The sequence below is a fragment of the Crocuta crocuta genome, unplaced genomic scaffold (assembly GCF_008692635.1).
Source record: "Crocuta crocuta isolate KB4526 unplaced genomic scaffold, BGI_CrCroc_1.0 scaffold142, whole genome shotgun sequence".
Taxonomy (NCBI): Eukaryota; Metazoa; Chordata; class Mammalia; order Carnivora; family Hyaenidae; genus Crocuta; species Crocuta crocuta.
In genome coordinates, this window is record NW_027528892.1 from 777,778 (window position 1) to 796,045 (window position 18,268).

Consider the following 18,268-nt stretch of genomic DNA (forward strand, 5'->3'; position numbering starts at 1 on the left):
TGGAAACCTCTTCATGGACTTCAAGATAAATGGTGATTAGGAGTGGAGAAAAATGGGTTACCTAAAACTGTGCCAGAGCATGATGATGTATGAAGGTGTGGACTGATATCTACAATCTGTGATGTAAGTTGGTTTCAGCAAAAGGGGAAAGATGAACCAGTCAGAACAACTCAATGATGGTTGGGAAGGAGAGTCCACAGTTTAATGGCAGGAGTCTAGGCATTGTTCCTGCACATGAGCCATGGCTCCTCCTCACAACGACCTGCAGATAGTTCACAAGGCACATGCCCCACATACTATTCCAGAAAATCCTGGGCACACTGATTGTTGCACTGATGCTCTTGTGTTTACCTCCTGGCTTCATCTTTGATTCCTCTCTGGCTGTACCATTCCCAAAATAGCAGAATCCCGAGGACCACCAGGATCAAGCCAGCCATGCCCATGCGGATGAGATTCTCTACTGTGTAATCTTTGGAGTGCGAGGCTAGGAATTGAGGACAAAGAGGTCACTGAGATCAGAGAGACCAAAATTGTCCTGATCCTGGATGTCCACCCAGGGCACCCACCTCCCCTTGACAGGACTTCACACTCCACACTAATCCCATGACTGAGGTTCTCGTACTCACCACTGCTGCGGTCTGACTTGTTTTGTGATGAGATGATGGTGTCAGCTGCTTCTGAGAACCAATGAAAAGCGGGGGAAGATCAGAAGCTAAAAGAATTCAAACTTATTCCCTGGGCTGTGGGTTCTTCTATCTCCCCTACTTCTCTTGATATAACTATTATGTAGTCCCTAAGCATCCCCTCTGTTCTCATTGAATTATTTCTGTCTCCCCGTGTTTTGTGAATTCAGACTTTCTTCTGACTTTTTGGAGCAGAGCTTTGTTGTGCCCCAAAGGCTCAGCTTTACTGAGAAGACTGGACTCTCAGTACAGAAACAATTGAACCCCTCTATTCTCCTGTTCATTCTGAGCACAGGACCATGCAAGCTAAGTTGTAGGTGAAAGCTTGCATTTATTCAACAACTGAGAACTCAGGATCTATAGATGAGGGGTTGGTCTTCATGAGAAGCTGAATTTCAGGAGCACAGAAGGTTGAAACTCTGGGGCAGGCTCCCTTTCAATCTCCAGCAGCTCCCTTCCTCCAGTCAGCCTTTCAATCTTCACCTGCAAATTTCTCGTGCACATATTCTTTCATTAAATAATTCTTCATACATTTATGTATGCTTACAGTGTGACACATACACACCTATGCAGATGCATAATATTTTCTAAATGGTGCTGTCAAGTTGGTGGGGCGTTAAATGGTATTTCTGCCTTAGATTGTGAGTCTGTGTGAGTCTATGTTGGCAGGTAGTTCTGAACAGTGTCACAGAGAAGGCCTCACTTGGAGGTGACATTTCAGCTGAATCCTGAATAGGAGAAGGAGACTGAGGGGAGTCACATGAAGACCAGAGAAGGTGAGTCACAGGCTGTGGGAAGAGCAGGTCCCCAAAAAGTTCTAAGCATGCTTTTCAGTAAGGAATGAAGCCATGTCTGTGGTTATAGGAGGATCCAGAGGAGAACAAGGAGGTGGCATCTAGGGGTCTGGTGATGGGAAATAGGCCATGTGTGACAAAATAGATGAGGGAAGCGCCATCATCACCATAATCATCATCATCACCATCATCACCATAATCATCACCATCATTATCACCATAACTACAACCACTATCATTACCACCACCATCATTATCATCACCATCATCATCACCAGCTTCATCATCATAATTGTTATGATCACCTTCATCATTACCATCATCACCACCATATTCCACATCATCACCATCACCACTGTCAACATCATGATGATCGCTATCAAGATGACCACCATCACATTCAACATCATCACCACCATCTTTACGATCATTGTCATCATCAACACCATCCTCCTCCTCATCATCATCGTTACTTCACCATCACAATCATCACCATCATCACCATTATCGTTACCATCATCAGTACCATCACCATTATCATCCCCATCACCACCATCACCAATAATCATCATCAGCTCCACTGTCATCATCATGATTGTGACCACTGCCATGATTATCACCTTCATATTCATCATCATCACCATCATCACCATCATCAGTATTATTGTCATCTTTCTCCTCCTTCAATTTCTCTTCTCATGTCATTCTTTCCTTCTTTCTTTCTGTCTATCTGCCATGAAGAACTCTAGGAACTGCTGTAAGATTTCAAGGAGAGAGGACTAATTATTTGATTTTTATCTTAAAAGACAACCCTCTCCTCTCCATCTATATGTCCAGAACCAAGGAGGTCACAGTTCTGATCTTAATAAAGAAGAGAGAAAATCGGTGGTGTTAGAAAGCTGAGCACAAAATTTAGGTAATCCTTCAACTAAATTTTAACTGCTTTAACCTAAAAATGAAAAAAATGATTTCAAAAAACAAAAACCAATTTTAGGTCACTGCTTTTTATAGATCTCCATGTAAAAATTTTAAGTAAGCTTATACAATTCAGAAAATAGGAATTGGGTGCCTGGGTGGCTCAGTCGGTTAAGTGTCCAACTTCGGCTCAGGTTGTGATCTCACAGTTCATGAGTTCGAGCCTCACATCAGGCTCTGTGCTGACAGCTCAGAGCCTGGAGTCTGCTTCAGATTCTATGTATCCCTTCCTCCCTGCCCCCTCCCACTTGCGCTCTGTCTCTCTCAAAAATAAACATTAAAACATTAAAAAAAAGAAAATAAGAATGAATGACATATGTCATCTGAGTGTTTGAATGATAGATGTTATAGAACAAGTCAAGAACTTTCAGTGAATCTCACCATGGCCAAATTCAAGGAGAAAATATAATTGTTCATGAGATGTTCAGTTGTCTGGAGAAAAATTCCTAATTTATTGCTTAAAAATACTTTTTCCCCCTGATAAAACCCTGAAGTAAAGGAAAAATAAACTAAAATAGATAAGTCATTAATTTTGTGCTTAGAAGACAGAGATTTCTGCTGTTTGCCTGCAAATAATTTGTCTGATAAAAGAAGATTTTTCTTAAAATGAGCTTCACGTCTATCTTTAGCATTTTACATTGACATTAGTATCATGTGGTATTTGATGCAAATAGAATATATGTACAATCTGGAGAAGTGAGATTTCAATTTTTTTGTGTTGTATGTAATTATTTTCAGAAAATCAGAAGTGTCTGATTGAAAAATAATTGATTGCTTAGAAATATAAAATAAAAAATTATGATAAATAGGGGCGCCTGGGTGGCTTAGTCGGTTAAGCGTCCAACATTTGCTTAGGTCATGATCTCGCAGTTCGTGGGTTCGAGCCCCGCGTCGGGCTCTGTGCTGACTGTCAGCTCAGAGCCTGGAGCCTGTTTCAGTCTGTGACTCCCTCTCTCTCTGACCCTCCCCTGTACACGCTGTCTCTCTCTCTCCTAGAAATAAATAAATAAAAATTTAAAAAATTATGATAAATAACATTTAAAGCCAAACAAACCCCAAATAGATAAATAATTACTCCTGAGAGCTGTGCATGCCCTCCACCCCCGGTCTCAGTTGTGCCCCGAGTGGCTCAAAACCCCCAGGTATGCACAAGGGGCATCAGAGTGGTGCCCACAGGAGGGAAGGCTCTTCTCTATGGGAGTGTCCTATGGGGGCTGACACTGCGGTTCAGATTCTGATATAGAGACACCAGGAGGTGAGTAGGCCTCTGTCTACCCATGATCATCCTCATTTACCCACGCTGCATCCAGCCTCCCTGCCTCTCATCTCTGCTGAAACTCAGAATCAGGGACACCTGATGTGGAGGCCCTGGTCTCTTCACCCTCTCCTGGGCTGGACCCTCCTCTTTGGAGGCCTCCAGATCCACACATTTGTCACTGTCTCAGGCTTTCCTAAGGCTTAGCCCAGAGCTGATGGAACTCAGAAAGATCATCCATTCAGATGAGATTCTCTAGTGTGTAATCTTGGCTGTTTGAAGCTAGAAAATGTGGACCAAGTGATTGTTGTGATCAGGACAGACTGAAGTCATGCTGTGATGCCTGCATGTCCACTGTGGTCACCTGAATTCATTGACAGAACTTGAAACTTGTCAACCCAGCCCCCAAACCAAGAATTTCTCCTCATCTTTTTGGAGTCTGGCCTGTTTTGTGATGGTCTGAGGATATCAGCTACACATGAAAGTCAAAAATAGAGTGTGGTTATGGAGACATAGGAACGCATAAGTTATCTCTTCTCTCATGTCCAGGGAGTCCCTGAAACTGGCTAATGTCAATCTCAATGCCTAGAGGGAAGCATCTCCAGCTTCTCATCTTCCATCTAACTAGGAGGCAAAAATAAACATTTGAGTCTTCATTTTGCTCTGAGAATCAGTAGTGTGATGGAGTGAAAGGCTGGGTACCTTTTCATTCCTTCACCTCAGCCAGCTCCTTATCATCCCTGACTTGTGACTATATTATTTCCAAAGCAGTTTCTATTGTTTTATTATCAATCTATTCTTTTTGAAAATAAATGATGGATTCTATACCACACATTATGCATTTTTCTAGGAGCAAGGATTAGCATAACTCACATCACTCCTAATCATTCAATTTGTCATCTAGATATGAAGAGTGATAAGAAACAAAATAAAGATAAATGGCAAAATAAAAATGCAGATGGACACATGAACAAAAATATAGAGATCTACAGATATGAGACAGCCTTTGATCAAATGACAATAGAAATATCAAGAAATACCAAGTATCCCTAGAATGAGAGGAGAGAATAGGAAACATGAAATCTTAGGAAAGATGTTTTGGAGGATGGCCTGATCCACCTGACAATGTGCTCATGGAATTTGGGGAGAAATCCAGCCTTTCCCTCTTTCCTTTCAAAGAATGTCAATGGTTACTGAAGCCCCAAGAGAGAGGAATTCCTGACACTTGTTCCACAGAATTCACTGGTACCAAAGCTCAGAACCGTTTTAAGACTTTTAAATCCAGGATGGGATTCTGCCTTTGACAGCTGGGAGAACAAACTCTCAGATGTGAATAGGATTTTATCAATGTCTCAGTGAAGAGTGGCTGAACTGACTCAAATTGACTTAAGACTTCCAGTGAATCCCCCATCCTCCTGGCCAGAAAATGAGGGATACCCCTACTCTGCCCTTCATATTATGGACCTATTTCCATAGGTAGCATGATACTCTTACTTTCTAGATATTAGCACCAAGGGCAGAACGGAGTCAACTCTTTTCTCTGCACTCAACTGGGCTTCTCCCTCATGCATTTCCCCTGCACTGACTACCCAGTCGGCACCAATGAGCTCAATGCTGCTGCACACGATTGCCTCTCCTTTCATTTCCCACCTCCCGTGGCCCCAGGTGCTGTGGGAACAACCCCTCTGTAAATATTTGAAGCATAGAGGATAAGAAAAGTTCAGCCCAGGACTGGGGAGGCTGTTTCCTCTAGGCTAAGAGGACTCTGTTCCCAGCAGACATGAGGATTGTCCATGGGGGTGACTACAGACTCTTAATGCTGCCTGGAACAGGAAGGAGGCTGTGGTCCTCACGTCCCCCTCAGCGCTACTGCTCTCCTCAAAGCTCATCCTTTAAACTCTTCAGTCTCCTCCCTGCGCACACCTGGTGCTGCCCCGTCCCTCTGGTGGTGGTAACACATGGAGGACATGGGGCTCTCCATCTTTTCCACCTGGTGGCTGATCCCCGTTTCTCCTCCTCCTCATCTCAACCCAAAGCTCTCCTGTAGCAGGGTAGTGACCCAAGTGTCTGGGCCCAAAATGGACATGGAGTCTGGGCCCCTCACCTGAGACCAGCAGCTCCAGGGGGTCACTGGGCTGTGACAACACGTAGGGGGAGGTGCTCTGTGAGCCGTAGCACCTGTAGGTCCCCTCATGGTCTGAGGTCACAAGACTAAAGCTGAAGTTGACCTGATAAGGTGCAGCTGCGTCCTGTAGACGAATGTGCTGGGGAGGAGCAGGTGACCCCTCCTTGGACAGGTAGAAGGTATCGAACCAGATTTCAGAGCGGCATTCCAGGGTCACGTTCTCTCCCCAGGACACTGGGGGCCCCGGCTGGGCCGAGAGGGATGGTTTCCTGAGCAGTCCTGTGGGAGTAAATGCATGACCTGTACAGATCCGCCCCTCCTCACACGCCCTGGACCCTGAGCTGGGAGACTACTGTGCTCTCTCCTGGGGTCTGGGTGACCCCCTCTCATTTCCTCTTGCCTCTCGGATGGGTGTCCTTTGTCTCCCTGGCCCGCACTGTCCCCTTCTAAGCCCCAGCTCAGCCTCTGCTCCTGACCCTCTGCCTGGACCCCGTCACCCCCAGGGGGGACCACGGTCCCAGCACCCTGAGTAGACACATATGGGGAGTGGGCGCCTCACCCGTGACCAGGATGTCCAGGGGGGCACTGGGGGCCGACCACGTGGAGGAGAGGTTGTGTCCACCATAGCATCTGTACCGGCCCCCGTGGGAGCTGCTCACTGGGCCCAGGGGGAAGTCGGGGCTGGGCTGCCCATCTAGACGCACGGGAGGTGTGAGCCCCTCGTCCTTTGTCAGAGCGAATGCGTCAGATCTGGCCTCCGAGTGACACTGGAGGGTCAGGTCGTCTCCAGGCTGCACCAGCGAGCCCGGCTGGGCTGAGAGGGTGGGCTCCCTGTAGGCGCCTGCACGGGAGGGGACGGTGGTACCGGGGGGACGCACACCCCACATTGGCCCCGGGGTGTGAGGTGAGGCTCTCGTGGGTCCCCCCTCCACGGCTCCCATCTGCGGTCTGACTTCAGAAGACCAGTGTCACTCAGCCCCCATCACCCCCAGGGCTCCACTGGGCACATGGCTTAGGTCAGTCATTTTGGGCCCAGAAATAGATGGGGCAGGGCGGGGCCCCCTCACCTGTGACCTGAAGGTGCAGGGGCTCACTGGGGAGTGACCACGTGTACGGGTAGGAAGCTGGAGAAACGTAGCACCTGTAGGTCCCCCCGTGGGAGGGGCTCACAGGGCCCACAGGGAAGAGCGCCTGCCTCGTCTCACGAGGGAACTTCAATTCCAGGTGTCGGGGCACGTCAGCTACCCCCTCCTTCAGCAGACGGAAGGTCTGCCGTGGGATCTGTGAGCTACAGGAGAGGGACACGTTCCCTCCTGAGGCCACCACGGGGCCTGGGATGGCCGAGAGGGAGGGTGCTGGGTACACTCCTGAGGGAGAAGGAGGGGCAGTGTTACAGGGGCCATCGCCCCTNCCTGCAGATTCATTTGTATAGGAGGATGGGGTTGATAATCAGCAGCGGTAACAGTCTGACCTTAATCCAACCACTACGTGATTTGAATTCTACATGGTGTTATAGGTTCTTGGTTTCCACTCACACAATCCCAGTAACAAATACATTTACAGTTGAGTGGGGAGAGGCAGTGGGAGTTCTTTACTCTTTTCATGGCCTTGGAGGTTTGGGAACACTCTGCTCTGTTCTGATGTGCTCAGAGAGCACAAGCCGGGAAGACACGTGTAGTTATAACTCCGAGTGTGTGGTTCTGGGGAGGGAGGGCGAACTGAGATGAGTTTGCCTGTGGGGAGGAGTGGGTCCTGCTGGGCCGGAGGGGTTAGCTCAGTTCGTGTCAGCACATGGAGATGTGGGTCTCATGGGAGGAAGGCAGAGACAGGTGGGCAGGTCGCGCGTCAGGGGAGGGTCAGCGACAGGTACGTTTGGGGCCATGAGAATAAAACCCTTCATCGGGGGTGAGGCCTGGAGTGGGGGACCGGAAGGAAACTGGTATGGTGGCTTCAACATGACATCTGGAGTCTTTGACTGCACTTCAGTGTGGTGCAGGACGGGGTCATGGAAGGAGATTCCGCGGCAGAACTGTCTGGACTGTCGTCGTGTGAGTTGTGGGAGTGAGGAATTGAGAGGCATCCCACACGTGCCTCGGTTGACCGGAGGACCCAATGGGGCTGTCACAGGCTGGGTGACCCCAGGAGAAGAAGGATGGGGAACACGTTATAATACAGTTCAGCGACTCACAGATGGAAGCACCCCCTGATCTGGGCTGGGGCTTGTGTGTTTGTTTCTCTCTCACACACTTCCTCTCTCCGACGTTCTCTTTCTGTGACAGCAGCATTTTCTCTCCATCAAAACCCGAGTCATTCCTGCCTCCTCACATCTTGTCCCCGAGATATGACCTCTTCTGGACACTGGATTCTGTCTCCTGCTTAGCACAAAGCACTAGTTGGAGGCAATTAATAGTTTTTTGTTTGTTTGTTTTTTTGGTTTTTAAAAAATGTTTCCTTATTCATTCTTAGTTGCTGGACATTTGGATTGTTTCACTTTTGTATTTTGAGTCCTTCTATGAACATGCTTGCATAAGTGTCTGCTCTATCACCTGTGTGAAGTTCTGTTTTCTCTTTTGTTTTTCATTGTGGTAAGAGCACTTACCATGAGATCTTTTTACAAATTTCTTTTTTTTTAAATTTTAAATGCTTATTTAGTTTTGAGAGAGATATATATAGAGAGACAGAGTGCAAGCAGAAGAGGGGCACAGAAGACAAGAGACACAGAATCCAAAGCAGGTTCCAGGCTCTGAGCTGTCAGCGCAGAGCCCAACACGGGTCTTGAACTCACAAACTGTGAGACCATGACCTGAGCTAAAGTCAGACACTTATCCACTGAGCCACCCAGGTGCCCCCACGAATTTTCAGGACCATGTTATGCTTTATACCAACGTGGAATCAGTGAGGTGGAACTGGCAGATAATTGGAAACAGACCTATTTGTAGACAGTTGCCCCAATCCAGTGTATTTTGACAAATTACTTCATGAGCCTGAAGTCATCTGTATAAGGGAAGAGATGATCCCTACCTAATATTTCGCTGGTAAAGACTCATCAATAGGGTGTGTGCAGCACCCAATGCAGACCCTGGCACCTGGGACATGTGAGAAAATGCTGATCTATACTGTTGTGTGCAATAACCAGACGGCCTCTGCTCTGTGTGGATCTGGATGCATGGGCAGTGACCTAGGTGATCAGACAGGGCTCTGAACGAGGCTCATGCCCTACAGTCACCACATTGGTATTTGAACGTGGGGTACTGCCTGTTCATGTTCTTTCTTTCTTTGGAAAATGCACCTTTCTTTTTTCAGGTTTATTTATTTAAATTCAAGTTAGTTAACATAGACTGTAGTATTGATTTCAGGAGTAGAACTCAGTGATTCATCTCTAACATATAACCCCCAGTGTTCATCCCAACAAGTGCCCTCCTTAGTGCCCATCACCCATCTATCCCACCCTCCACCCACCTCCCCTCCAGTGACCCTCAGGTTGTTCACTGTATTTAAAAGTCTCTTATGGTTTGCCTCCCTCAGTGTCTGTCTGTTCGTTTTCTATGCTGCTCAAGTCATGTAGGAGACTCTGTCTCTATAGTTTGCTTTGTGTTTGATTGGCTCATGTTAGTTCACTACTTTTTTGCTAAGTCTCTGTGAGTGGAATACAAAACAGGAAATCTTTGTACCAGGACTGAGCAGGCGACCTAATTCACCTTTCAAGGTGAAGGCAGCCACGGAGGATGCTGAGTTGATTTATTGCAGATTGCTATGTTTGTGTAGAGGTAAACTTTTATGTCTGTCTTTCCATTTATAATCAATCCTGAATCCATCCATCCTGGCAAGGAATATATACAAAAGTCAACTATATTTCATACAATGTACCAAGCATGAAAACTAAAGTACGTGCTAAATTCACATGGATACTGTTCTCTGATCACTATTAGTCTTGGGAATGTGATGGGTGTCAAATAATGACAAAAGATATGTACTTGACCACTGTATCATGTGGTATGTGGAATAAGTCCTTGGAGGTTGGAGATGATGTCACAGAGGATGAGGACTGGTCTGGGCATGTTGACAGTTCCCACAGCTCATGCCCAACATATTATTCCAGAACTTCCTAGGCACACAAGGTGTTTCCCAGACTCTGCCATTCTGATTGTTGCATTGTTCTCTCTTGAATTTACCTCCTGGCTTCATCTTTGACTCCTCTCTGACTGGAGTGATCCTGAAATAGCAGAATCCCGAGGACCAGCAGGATCAAGCCAGCCATGCCCATGCGGATGAGATTCTCCACTGTGTGATCTTTGGGGAGGGAGGCTAGGAATTGAGGACAAAGAGGTCACTGAAGTCAGGGAGACCCAAATCAACCCAGATCCCGGATGTCCACCCAAGACACCCACCTCCCCTTGACAGGACTATGCCCTCCACGCCACTTCCATAATTGAGACCTTCTCCTACTCACCAGTGTTGCGATCTGGCCTGTCTTGTGATGGGCTGATGGTGCCAGCTGCTCCTGAGAGCCACAAAATGTGGTGAAAGATGAGTTTCTGATGAGACTTAAACTTGTCCCCCAGGCTGTGTGTTCTTATACTTCCCCTTGTTCTCGTGCTATAACTGTTATGCAGTCTTAATGGACACTTTCTGTTATAGAAGGATTCTCTCTGTTTCGAATGAATTATTTCAGTCTCCCTATCTTTTTTGAATTTAGAATTTGCTTCCGAATTGGTTTGGAGCAGAGTCTTCCTGTGTCCCCTAACTCAGAATTTAGTGAGATAAGTCATCTCTCAATACAGAAGTACTTGAGCTCCATATTCTCTGTGTTTATTCTGAGCACCTAAGCTACCTCTTGTGGCTAGAACAACTTGTATTTTTCAACAATTCAGGATCCAGTGTCCATGAATGAGGGGCTGCTCATAAATATATAAAATATATATAGTGATATATATGAATATATTGAGAAAGAGAGAGAGAGAATTCAATGCATACAGCCTAGATTGTGGTAATTACTTGAAATACCCTAGGTAGGAAGGAGATACGTCTGAACAATGTCAGAGTGAGGGTTACACTTGGAGAGGACATTTAAGTTGATTCCTCAATAGGAGAAAGAGGCTGAGAGGAGCAATGTGAAGACCTAGACAAGGTGTATGGGAAGAGTAGGTCCCCAGAAAGATCTAAGCATGCTCTTCAGAAGTAAGTGAAGCCATGGCTGTGTTTGTCGGAGGGTCCAGAGGAGAATAGGGAGTTGGGATGGGGGAGGGGTGGTGCATGGGAGATGGGCCAGGTGTGACAGGATAGATGAGGGAGGCTCCATCATCATCATCATCACCACCACCACCATTATCACCACCATCATCTTCATCATCACCATCATCACCACTGTCACCATCTTCTTCACTATCATCATCACCATTATGATCATCCCCATCTTCATTATGGATCATCACCACCATCACTACTACCATCATCACCATCCTCATCATGATCATCACCATAACCACCACCACCATTATCATCATTACCACCACCATCATCATCATCATCACCATCATCGTCAATACTACCACCATCATCATCACCACTGTTCTCTTCATCTTCCTTCTCCTCCTCCTCACTCTCTCTACCTCAGTCTGTCAGTCACAACTCTGAAAACTAATGTAATATTTCAAGGGAGAACATTAGTCAGTTGATTTTTATCTTCAAAGACAACCTCTCTCCTCTCTATATAAATATCCAGAACCAAGGATGTCACACTTCTGGTCTCAAAGCCATAAAGAGCAGAGAAAATCAATGTTGTTATAAAACTGGTTGGTGAGCACAAAATTAGGTAATCCTGCAAACTTATTTCAATCTATTTCACATAAAATGCAACAAGATAAAAAATTATAGATCAGTCTAATTATAAATCTCCATGTGAAAATTCTAAATAAGCTTATAGAATTCAGAGTATGAAGAATAGATATCATTCAGTGGGCTGTATGCANTGCTACAAATTTAAAAGAATAAGCCTGGAATTGTATAAGCCCAGAAATAATTCCTAATTTGTATTAAGTAAAGAATTATTTTCTGGGGTGCCTGGGTGGCTCAGTTGGTTAAGCTTCCAACTTCGGCTCAGGTCATGATCTCCTGGTTCATGGGTTTGAGTCCCACATCAGGTTGTGTGCTGACAACTCAGAGCCTAGAGCCTGCTTTGGATTCTATGCTTCTCTCTCTCTCTCTGTCCCTCCCCCATTTGCTCTCTGTCTCTCTCTTTCTAAAAAATAAATAAACATTAGAAAAAAAGAAAAGAAAAAATTTTTCTAATAAAACATGAATGTAGCTGAAAAATGGACTGAAATGGACAGGTTAGTATTGCTATATGTATAAATACATAGATTTATTATGTGTTTGCCTTAAAATAATTAGAGCTATCAATGAAGATATTTTCTTAAAGCAACACTCAGTTTTGTATTAATGTCTTATTTTGTCATCATTATTATAAGGTTTTTGCTGTAAATAAAATTGGCACACAATCTGGAAATAAAGAGATAAGTTTCCATTTTTTTGAGTTTGATAAAATTATTGTCAATAAATCAAAGGAGATCAATTGCAAAGCAACTGAAAGGTAGAAAGTCTGTACTAAGTTAGTAGAATAATAGAATATAAAATTAATTTAACCAAACCAGTATTGTTGTTTTCTATACTTAGCTATTATTTAGAAAGTATAAAGAAATAAAAATCATATTTATAAATGAATAAAGTAGTTGAACAACTTTTCAGCTTTGAGTGTAGACAAAATAATGAATAAAACTTTAGAGTGTATCTGTATCATTTATAAACCTCATTTCTAACCATTTGTATAAAAGAAAACTTTATAATCATAAATTATTCTCCATAATGAATATGTTTCATCTAATCCCAATGAAATAGGAGAATTTTTTTAAAAATTTTAAGTCATACATCCTCATACTGTAAATTTATACCTGCAAGGATCACTTTAAAAGTTCTGAGAAGTAGGCAGAGTGACACTTGATGAGCTTCCACACACAGTGCAGAGAGGACACGAATTTCCCACTGACGAGCTGTGCAGTGTCTCTGGGGGCTCTCAGGAGCCATGCACAACACCTGGTCTCAGGTGTGCCCTGAGTGGCATGGAGGCCCCCAGGGGAGCACAGGGGCAGCAGAGTGGTGCCCACAGGCAGGAGGCTTCTCTTTAGGGGATTGTCCACCTGCACCCACAGCAAATCCCACCTTGGCCTGAGCAGCTCCAGTCATGGCGAGAGAGGGCTCGAGGACCTCCTCGGGTGGGGGTGAAAGGCTCCATACTCTGGGTCTCTTGGAGATGGGAGGTATCAACTGCCAAAGGAGTGTCTGTCTGCCCTCTATGCCTGTCCCAGATTACCACCTCCACCAGCCCAACATCTTCCCTGTGCTCCAAGTCAGGCCTGGACACCAAGTGCTGCAAACCCACCCCCTCCATCCTATATCCCACAAATTCTCCAAACCTGGCTGGGCTGGGGGGCCTAGAAATTGTCCTGTGCTAACAAGGGCTGGGTGGCTTTTAGTACAAAGTCCCACGGTTTTGTGTGGGATGAGGAGGAGCTGAGATGCTAAATCAGTGGGGATTTCCTAATCTCCATTGTCTCCATCATACTGGGACTTCCTCACGCTCTGCTGAGGCCCAGGCCAGATGCCCAAAATTGCATGCACCTGCATCTCCCACAGCTTCCTGAACCTTCCCAGGTCTGGGTTCTGGGGAGAGGAAGGTCAGAAATGAGATCAGTGCTGGCAGCCCCCTTTCTCAGACAGGGAACACCTTTCTGAGAAGCCCCATCTCCCAGGAGAGCTGAGCGCACAAAGACTCAGCCCCCACAGGCCATCTTTGTCTGCCTGAGCAGCTACCGTGCTCCTGGCCGTGACTAGCAGCCAGTACCCTACTTCTGAGCCAGAAACACCAGGGGGAATGTGTGTGGGACCTCTGCCTTGTAACCTCAGTCTGACCTCATCTCCTCTCAGGGTCAAGGTGTCTAAGTCCATGCCTCTCTCTCCTCAGCCCCGTCTGAGACTGCAGGGGTGAGGATTCCTACCTGTTCCAGCTCGCCTGGGTGGACCCTCCTCTGTGGAACTGCCCCTTGAGATCCCTTTATTGCATCCTGTCTCAGAATTTCCTGTAGACAGGGTCCTGAGCTGGTCTTTTCTGCTCAAAGAGGACAGGGACAGGGAGGGTCTTTTCTGCTCAGAGAGGTCAGGGATAGGGAGGGACTCCTCCCCTAGGACCAGGGTCCTGCCCCAAATTGCCATCTCAGGGAGCACTGAGACCCCTCCCCCAGTCAATCGCACCCCATACTTCATCATCAAAGGACAGGAAGGTGAGGTGGTTGGGCTGCCGAGCTCCCCAGCGCAGCCTGGCTGCTGCTCCCCAGCTGGGCCCCCACCCTCTCCCTGTGCCACGACCACCCCAGCCCTCCTCCCCCCACCCCTGGGCCCAGAGCCTCTGGCCTGGGGGTCGCCCTGGCCTCTCTGAAACCCCAGGACAGAATCCCCCGTGACTCACCAGCCGTTGAGCTGGGACCTGTGGGTGAGGGGCCAGGGTCTCCAGAGGGCCCTGGGGAAAAAGGCGATATCTGAGTAGAGGGCTCAGCTTCCCTTAGTCTCTGCTCACAGTCTCCTCCCCCGTGTGCCCCGTGGCCTGGCCTCAGAGCCCCTGGACATATGTGGTCACCCAGTCATCTCTATTGGAATCTCAGTGTCCCTGAGACACGAGATTGTTTCTAAGTACCTGAGGGGGTGTTAGATCTTCTGAGGGGCTCTCAGAACTGATCTTGGGTGGTCTGTGCTCGAAGGAGCATAAACAGACCCCAGTAGCACACCAATCTTGAGTTGGATCCTGTGAGGGGGTTGGGGCTGACCTGGGAGTCCCCATCTCACTCAGACTTCTACACCTGCCCTGTGGCCTCCCCAAGAGCGTCCCACTGCTCACCTGGCGTCTTTAGACCCAGAAGAGGGACAAAGGGTGGGCAGGTGTCAGAGGGCCTCTCTTGGCCTAATGAGGGACAGATCTCCCTTTGAGTGACCCACCCTCAGAGCCCCCCTCTCTCCCATCCCAGCCCAGGTAATTCTTGAGGACAGAGACCTGAATAGATCATCAGAACACAGAGGGTATAGGGCTGGACTCCCTCACCTGAGATCAGGAGCTCCAAGGGGTCGCTGGAGAGTGACCACATCTGGGGGGTGTTGCTGTAATAGCCATAGCATCTGAACGTCCACCTGAGCCCGGGGGTCATGGGGCCCACAGGGAACAGGGCCTGGAACTGCCCACGGGTGTGTCTCTGGGAGTCCAGGGTCGAGGAGGGCCTGGGTTCTCCTTCCTTCATCAGGACGAACCTGTCGAATTTCTCCCATGAGGCACACTGGAGGGTCACATTCACTCCTGAGGTCACGACGGGGCTGGGCAGGGCTGAGAGACTGGGTTTGCGATAGAATCCTAGGAGAGGTAGAGGGGACATTAAATAGGACTCAGATCCCCCCACAGTGTCCCCAGGACAGGACTGTGAGAGACTCCATGAGAACAGACCCCCCTCCCTGAGGGCAGAGCCTGGGGCTGGGACCCTGAGGGGCTCACACCTGTCACCACCAGCTCCAGGGGTTCACTGTGCTCTGACAAGCCAGAGGGACTTTGATAGTGACAGCGATACCATCCTGCATATTGCTCTGTCATGTATATGATGGAGAACTTGACCTTGTTCCTGGGCTCCAGTGCAGGCTGTCTGTCCCAGGTCACTGATTGTCTGTCTCTATCCAGATAGAACTGCTGGGCCTCCAGGATTCCCTGACACCAGATGGTGACAGGTGTCCCCCAGGGGACCACAGGGCCTGGCTCAGCCCAGATGGTGGGTGTGGGGAGGGTCCCTGGAAGGAAACAGAGTCTGGATCACAAGACCTTCCCCACCCCCAGTTCCCAGCTCAGCTCTAAGCCCCCAGACGTCCCCTCTCCATCCACCCAGAACTGCTATTCTCTGTTCCCAGATGCATGGTGGGTGAGCCCTGTCCCCAGTGAGGAGGTAGGATGGATCCCTGGGGACACACTCACCTGCCTGCACTCGGGTCCTGGGGCCCACACTCAGCCCTGCAAGAGAGTCCCTGTGAGAGGTTTGCCCCAAATCTTGAGCAGAACCCTCCTCCCCATGAGCCTCCTGTGCCTGGGGTCTCTGGCAGCCCAGGGGCTGGCTGTGAGGCGGGTCCCTCCCAGACTAGGGCGTCCCCTCCCCTCCTGAGATCTCACCGAGGAGGAGCAGGGCCGTGAGGGTGGGGGTCATGGCTTCTCTTGCTTCTGGACCCAGCTGGGTACAGGGAGGGACCTCGGTGCCTGCAGATCAGACAGAAGCACAGGGTGTGGCCACTTGGAGGCTGGTCTGCTGGTCATGGGGTGGTCACGTCAGCAGCCCCACAGGAAGGGGAACAGATGGTCCTCAGGGGTCCAACTCTGGTGTCCATGGTGGTGCAGCAAGTGGACCCAAGGCTTCCTGAGATGCCCCGTCCAGGTGAGGAAATGACTGCATATCCTTCCCTCCCAGAGCCTCCCCTATGGGGCCTCCTTCATTTTCAGCCATCCCCGGGGGTCCTCACCTCACACGGGGTCCCCAGGGCCCAGAGATGCTGCAGAGGATGAGGATTCCAGCTCCTCTGAGGCCTCATGTCAGTGCAGACACCCCTGTGACATTTCTGCACGACGCAGGCTGAGGTCACCGTGACAATGCGCACAGAGGAGAAATACAGGAAAATAGGGAAGGAAACAAGACTTCACTCCTGGCACCAGATTTAGGTTTTCTTTCTGTGTCAGCATTCATGGACTCCTCTATTTCCCCATGACAGCGTCCACGCCCCAACCCCTGGGAACACAGCTGTGAGCCCCTCCTGCTTCCTCGGTGCCCCTTGTCTCCGGGGCAGAGCCCTCCTCTTCATTCTGGGAACATGCCTGTAAGATTTAGGGGACAGTGCCTAGATTAAATCCCTGATTTGTTGGGGAGAATTCTTCCTTATTGAAATATTTGTCTACTACCCTTTATGCATGTGAATTGAACAGTAATGTAACCAGACATTTCTCCCCATTTTTAAAGCTATTTTACATCTAAAAGTATGTCGGAGACCGAAGTGTGATATTCCTCTCTAAATTTTCTTGTTGGATGTTCATGCTAGCTATGAAAATGTGCAGGAGTGCGTTTGCTATAAAAATGTCTATACCAATGGTGTTTGTCTTCCATAATTGTTTGGAGGAGCTCATAGTAAAATTTGCCGGGCCTGCAGTGAGTTTTGTGGGATCATTTTAACTAGCAGTGTAATTGATTTCAAAGCTCAGGGGGCGCCTGGGTGGCTCAGTCGGTTAAGTGTCCGACTTCAGCTCAGGTCATGATCTCGCGGTTCGTGGGTTTGAGCCCCGCATCGGGCTCTGTGCTGACAGCTCAGAGCCTGGAGCCTGTTTCAGATTCTGTATCTCCCTCTCCCTCTGACCCTCCCCTGTTGATGCCATCTCTCTCTCTCTCAGAAATAAATTTAAAAAAAACATTAAAAAAAGCTCAAAGATGATTCAGGTTTTCTATTTATTCTTGAACTGGTTTTAGAATATTTTTGGGGGGGCGATATTAGTCCATTTAATCCAAATTGGATAAAGTTTTTCGCAAGGCCCACTTACATCTATTTTCAAAGGGCTCAGCCTTAAAATGAACAAGAAGGTATGAGATGCAGAATCGGGTGCATATGTCCTTAGCAGACAATGTTAAAGGTCTGAGAGACAGAGTTCCTTGAAGTGCCTGATTTTATAGGAAAGTGGAAGCTCTCCCTTGACCAGGGAGTGTCCACCCAGAGCTGTCCCCCAGACTCAATCAAGGAGTAGCTGCTCATTCTCTAGCTAAACCCCATACTTTTTGTATTCCTCACCCTATAAGCACAGCCCTCCCTAAACGCTCAATAGACCTCATCTCTGGTCACTTGCTACAGTTTTTGCATCCTGAATTACATTCCTCCACTATTCCAAAATAAGCCCATTCTGGGGGAATTTGGACTTGCCTCCATTTACCTCCTTTATTTAGATTGATGTTATAAAAGTCTGTGGGGTTTGTAGTGATGTCCCTTATGTTATAACTGATGTGGATAACTGTGTGTCTTTTCTCTATTTCTTGTTGAGTGTTGCCAGGACTTGATACATTCTGAGAATACTCCATAATAAATACATTTGGCTTTATTAATGTAATGAACTGGATGCTTATTTCTCCCCATCCCCTAATTCATATGTTGAGGCCCTAATTCCCCTCTGTGGCTGTATTTGGAAGTGAGGCTTCTATCGAAGTAATTAAGATTAATTGAGGTGGTAAGGGTGAACCTTGGTTCCATAAGATCAGTGACCTCATAAGAAAAGACAGCAGGGGCACCAGGGTGGCTCAGCCGGTTGAGCGTCTGACTTCAGCTCAGGTCATGA

General features: G+C 47.7%; 3 protein-coding genes across 7 annotated transcripts in view; all 3 read right to left on the minus strand.

The window, feature by feature from the left end:
• The window catches only part of LOC144225755 (leukocyte immunoglobulin-like receptor subfamily A member 6), a 55,619-nt gene that overhangs the window by 25,112 nt on the left and 12,239 nt on the right, over nt 1–18,268 (minus strand). The gene's annotated exons all lie outside the window — the stretch shown is intronic.
• LOC144225649 (leukocyte immunoglobulin-like receptor subfamily A member 2) lies at nt 175–7,436 on the minus strand. Its single transcript, XM_077756899.1, has 6 exons — nt 7,394–7,436; nt 6,900–7,244; nt 6,392–6,673; nt 5,812–6,111; nt 627–677; nt 175–484 (listed from the first exon to the last, which is right to left on the minus strand). The coding sequence occupies exons 1-6, from the start codon at nt 7,434–7,436 to the stop codon at nt 348–350; spliced, it is 1,158 nt and encodes a 385-aa protein (XP_077613025.1). The 3' UTR covers nt 175–347.
• Nucleotides 9,298–16,485, minus strand: LILRA5 (leukocyte immunoglobulin like receptor A5). 4 transcript variants are annotated; one of them, XM_077757053.1, is made up of 8 exons: nt 16,423–16,485; nt 16,079–16,162; nt 15,887–15,922; nt 15,421–15,705; nt 14,978–15,280; nt 14,351–14,401; nt 10,283–10,333; nt 9,298–10,137 (listed from the first exon to the last, which is right to left on the minus strand). In XM_077757053.1, exons 2-8 carry the CDS (start codon nt 16,110–16,112, stop codon nt 10,001–10,003), a joined length of 897 nt encoding a protein of 298 aa, XP_077613179.1. In that variant the 5' UTR covers nt 16,113–16,162; nt 16,423–16,485; the 3' UTR covers nt 9,298–10,000. The 4 variants fall into 4 exon arrangements, with proteins under 4 accessions (XP_077613179.1, XP_077613181.1, XP_077613180.1 ...); XM_077757055.1 differs by lacking the exon at nt 14,351–14,401; XM_077757054.1 differs by lacking the exon at nt 16,423–16,485 and having other exon boundaries at nt 16,079–16,201.

Bases quoted from the DNA above. Each gene is read 5' to 3' on its own strand.
- LILRA5 (XM_077757053.1), bottom strand. From the start codon at position 16,112: ATGACCCCCACCCTCACGGCCCTGCTCCTCCTCG. The intron at 15,923-16,078 runs GTGAGATCTCAG...ACTCTCTTGCAG, and splicing joins CACGGCCCTGCTCCTCCTCG to GGCTGAGTGTGGGCCCCAGG. The intron at 15,706-15,886 runs GTGAGTGTGTCC...GTTTCCTTCCAG, and splicing joins CAGGACCCGAGTGCAGGCAG to GGACCCTCCCCACACCCACC.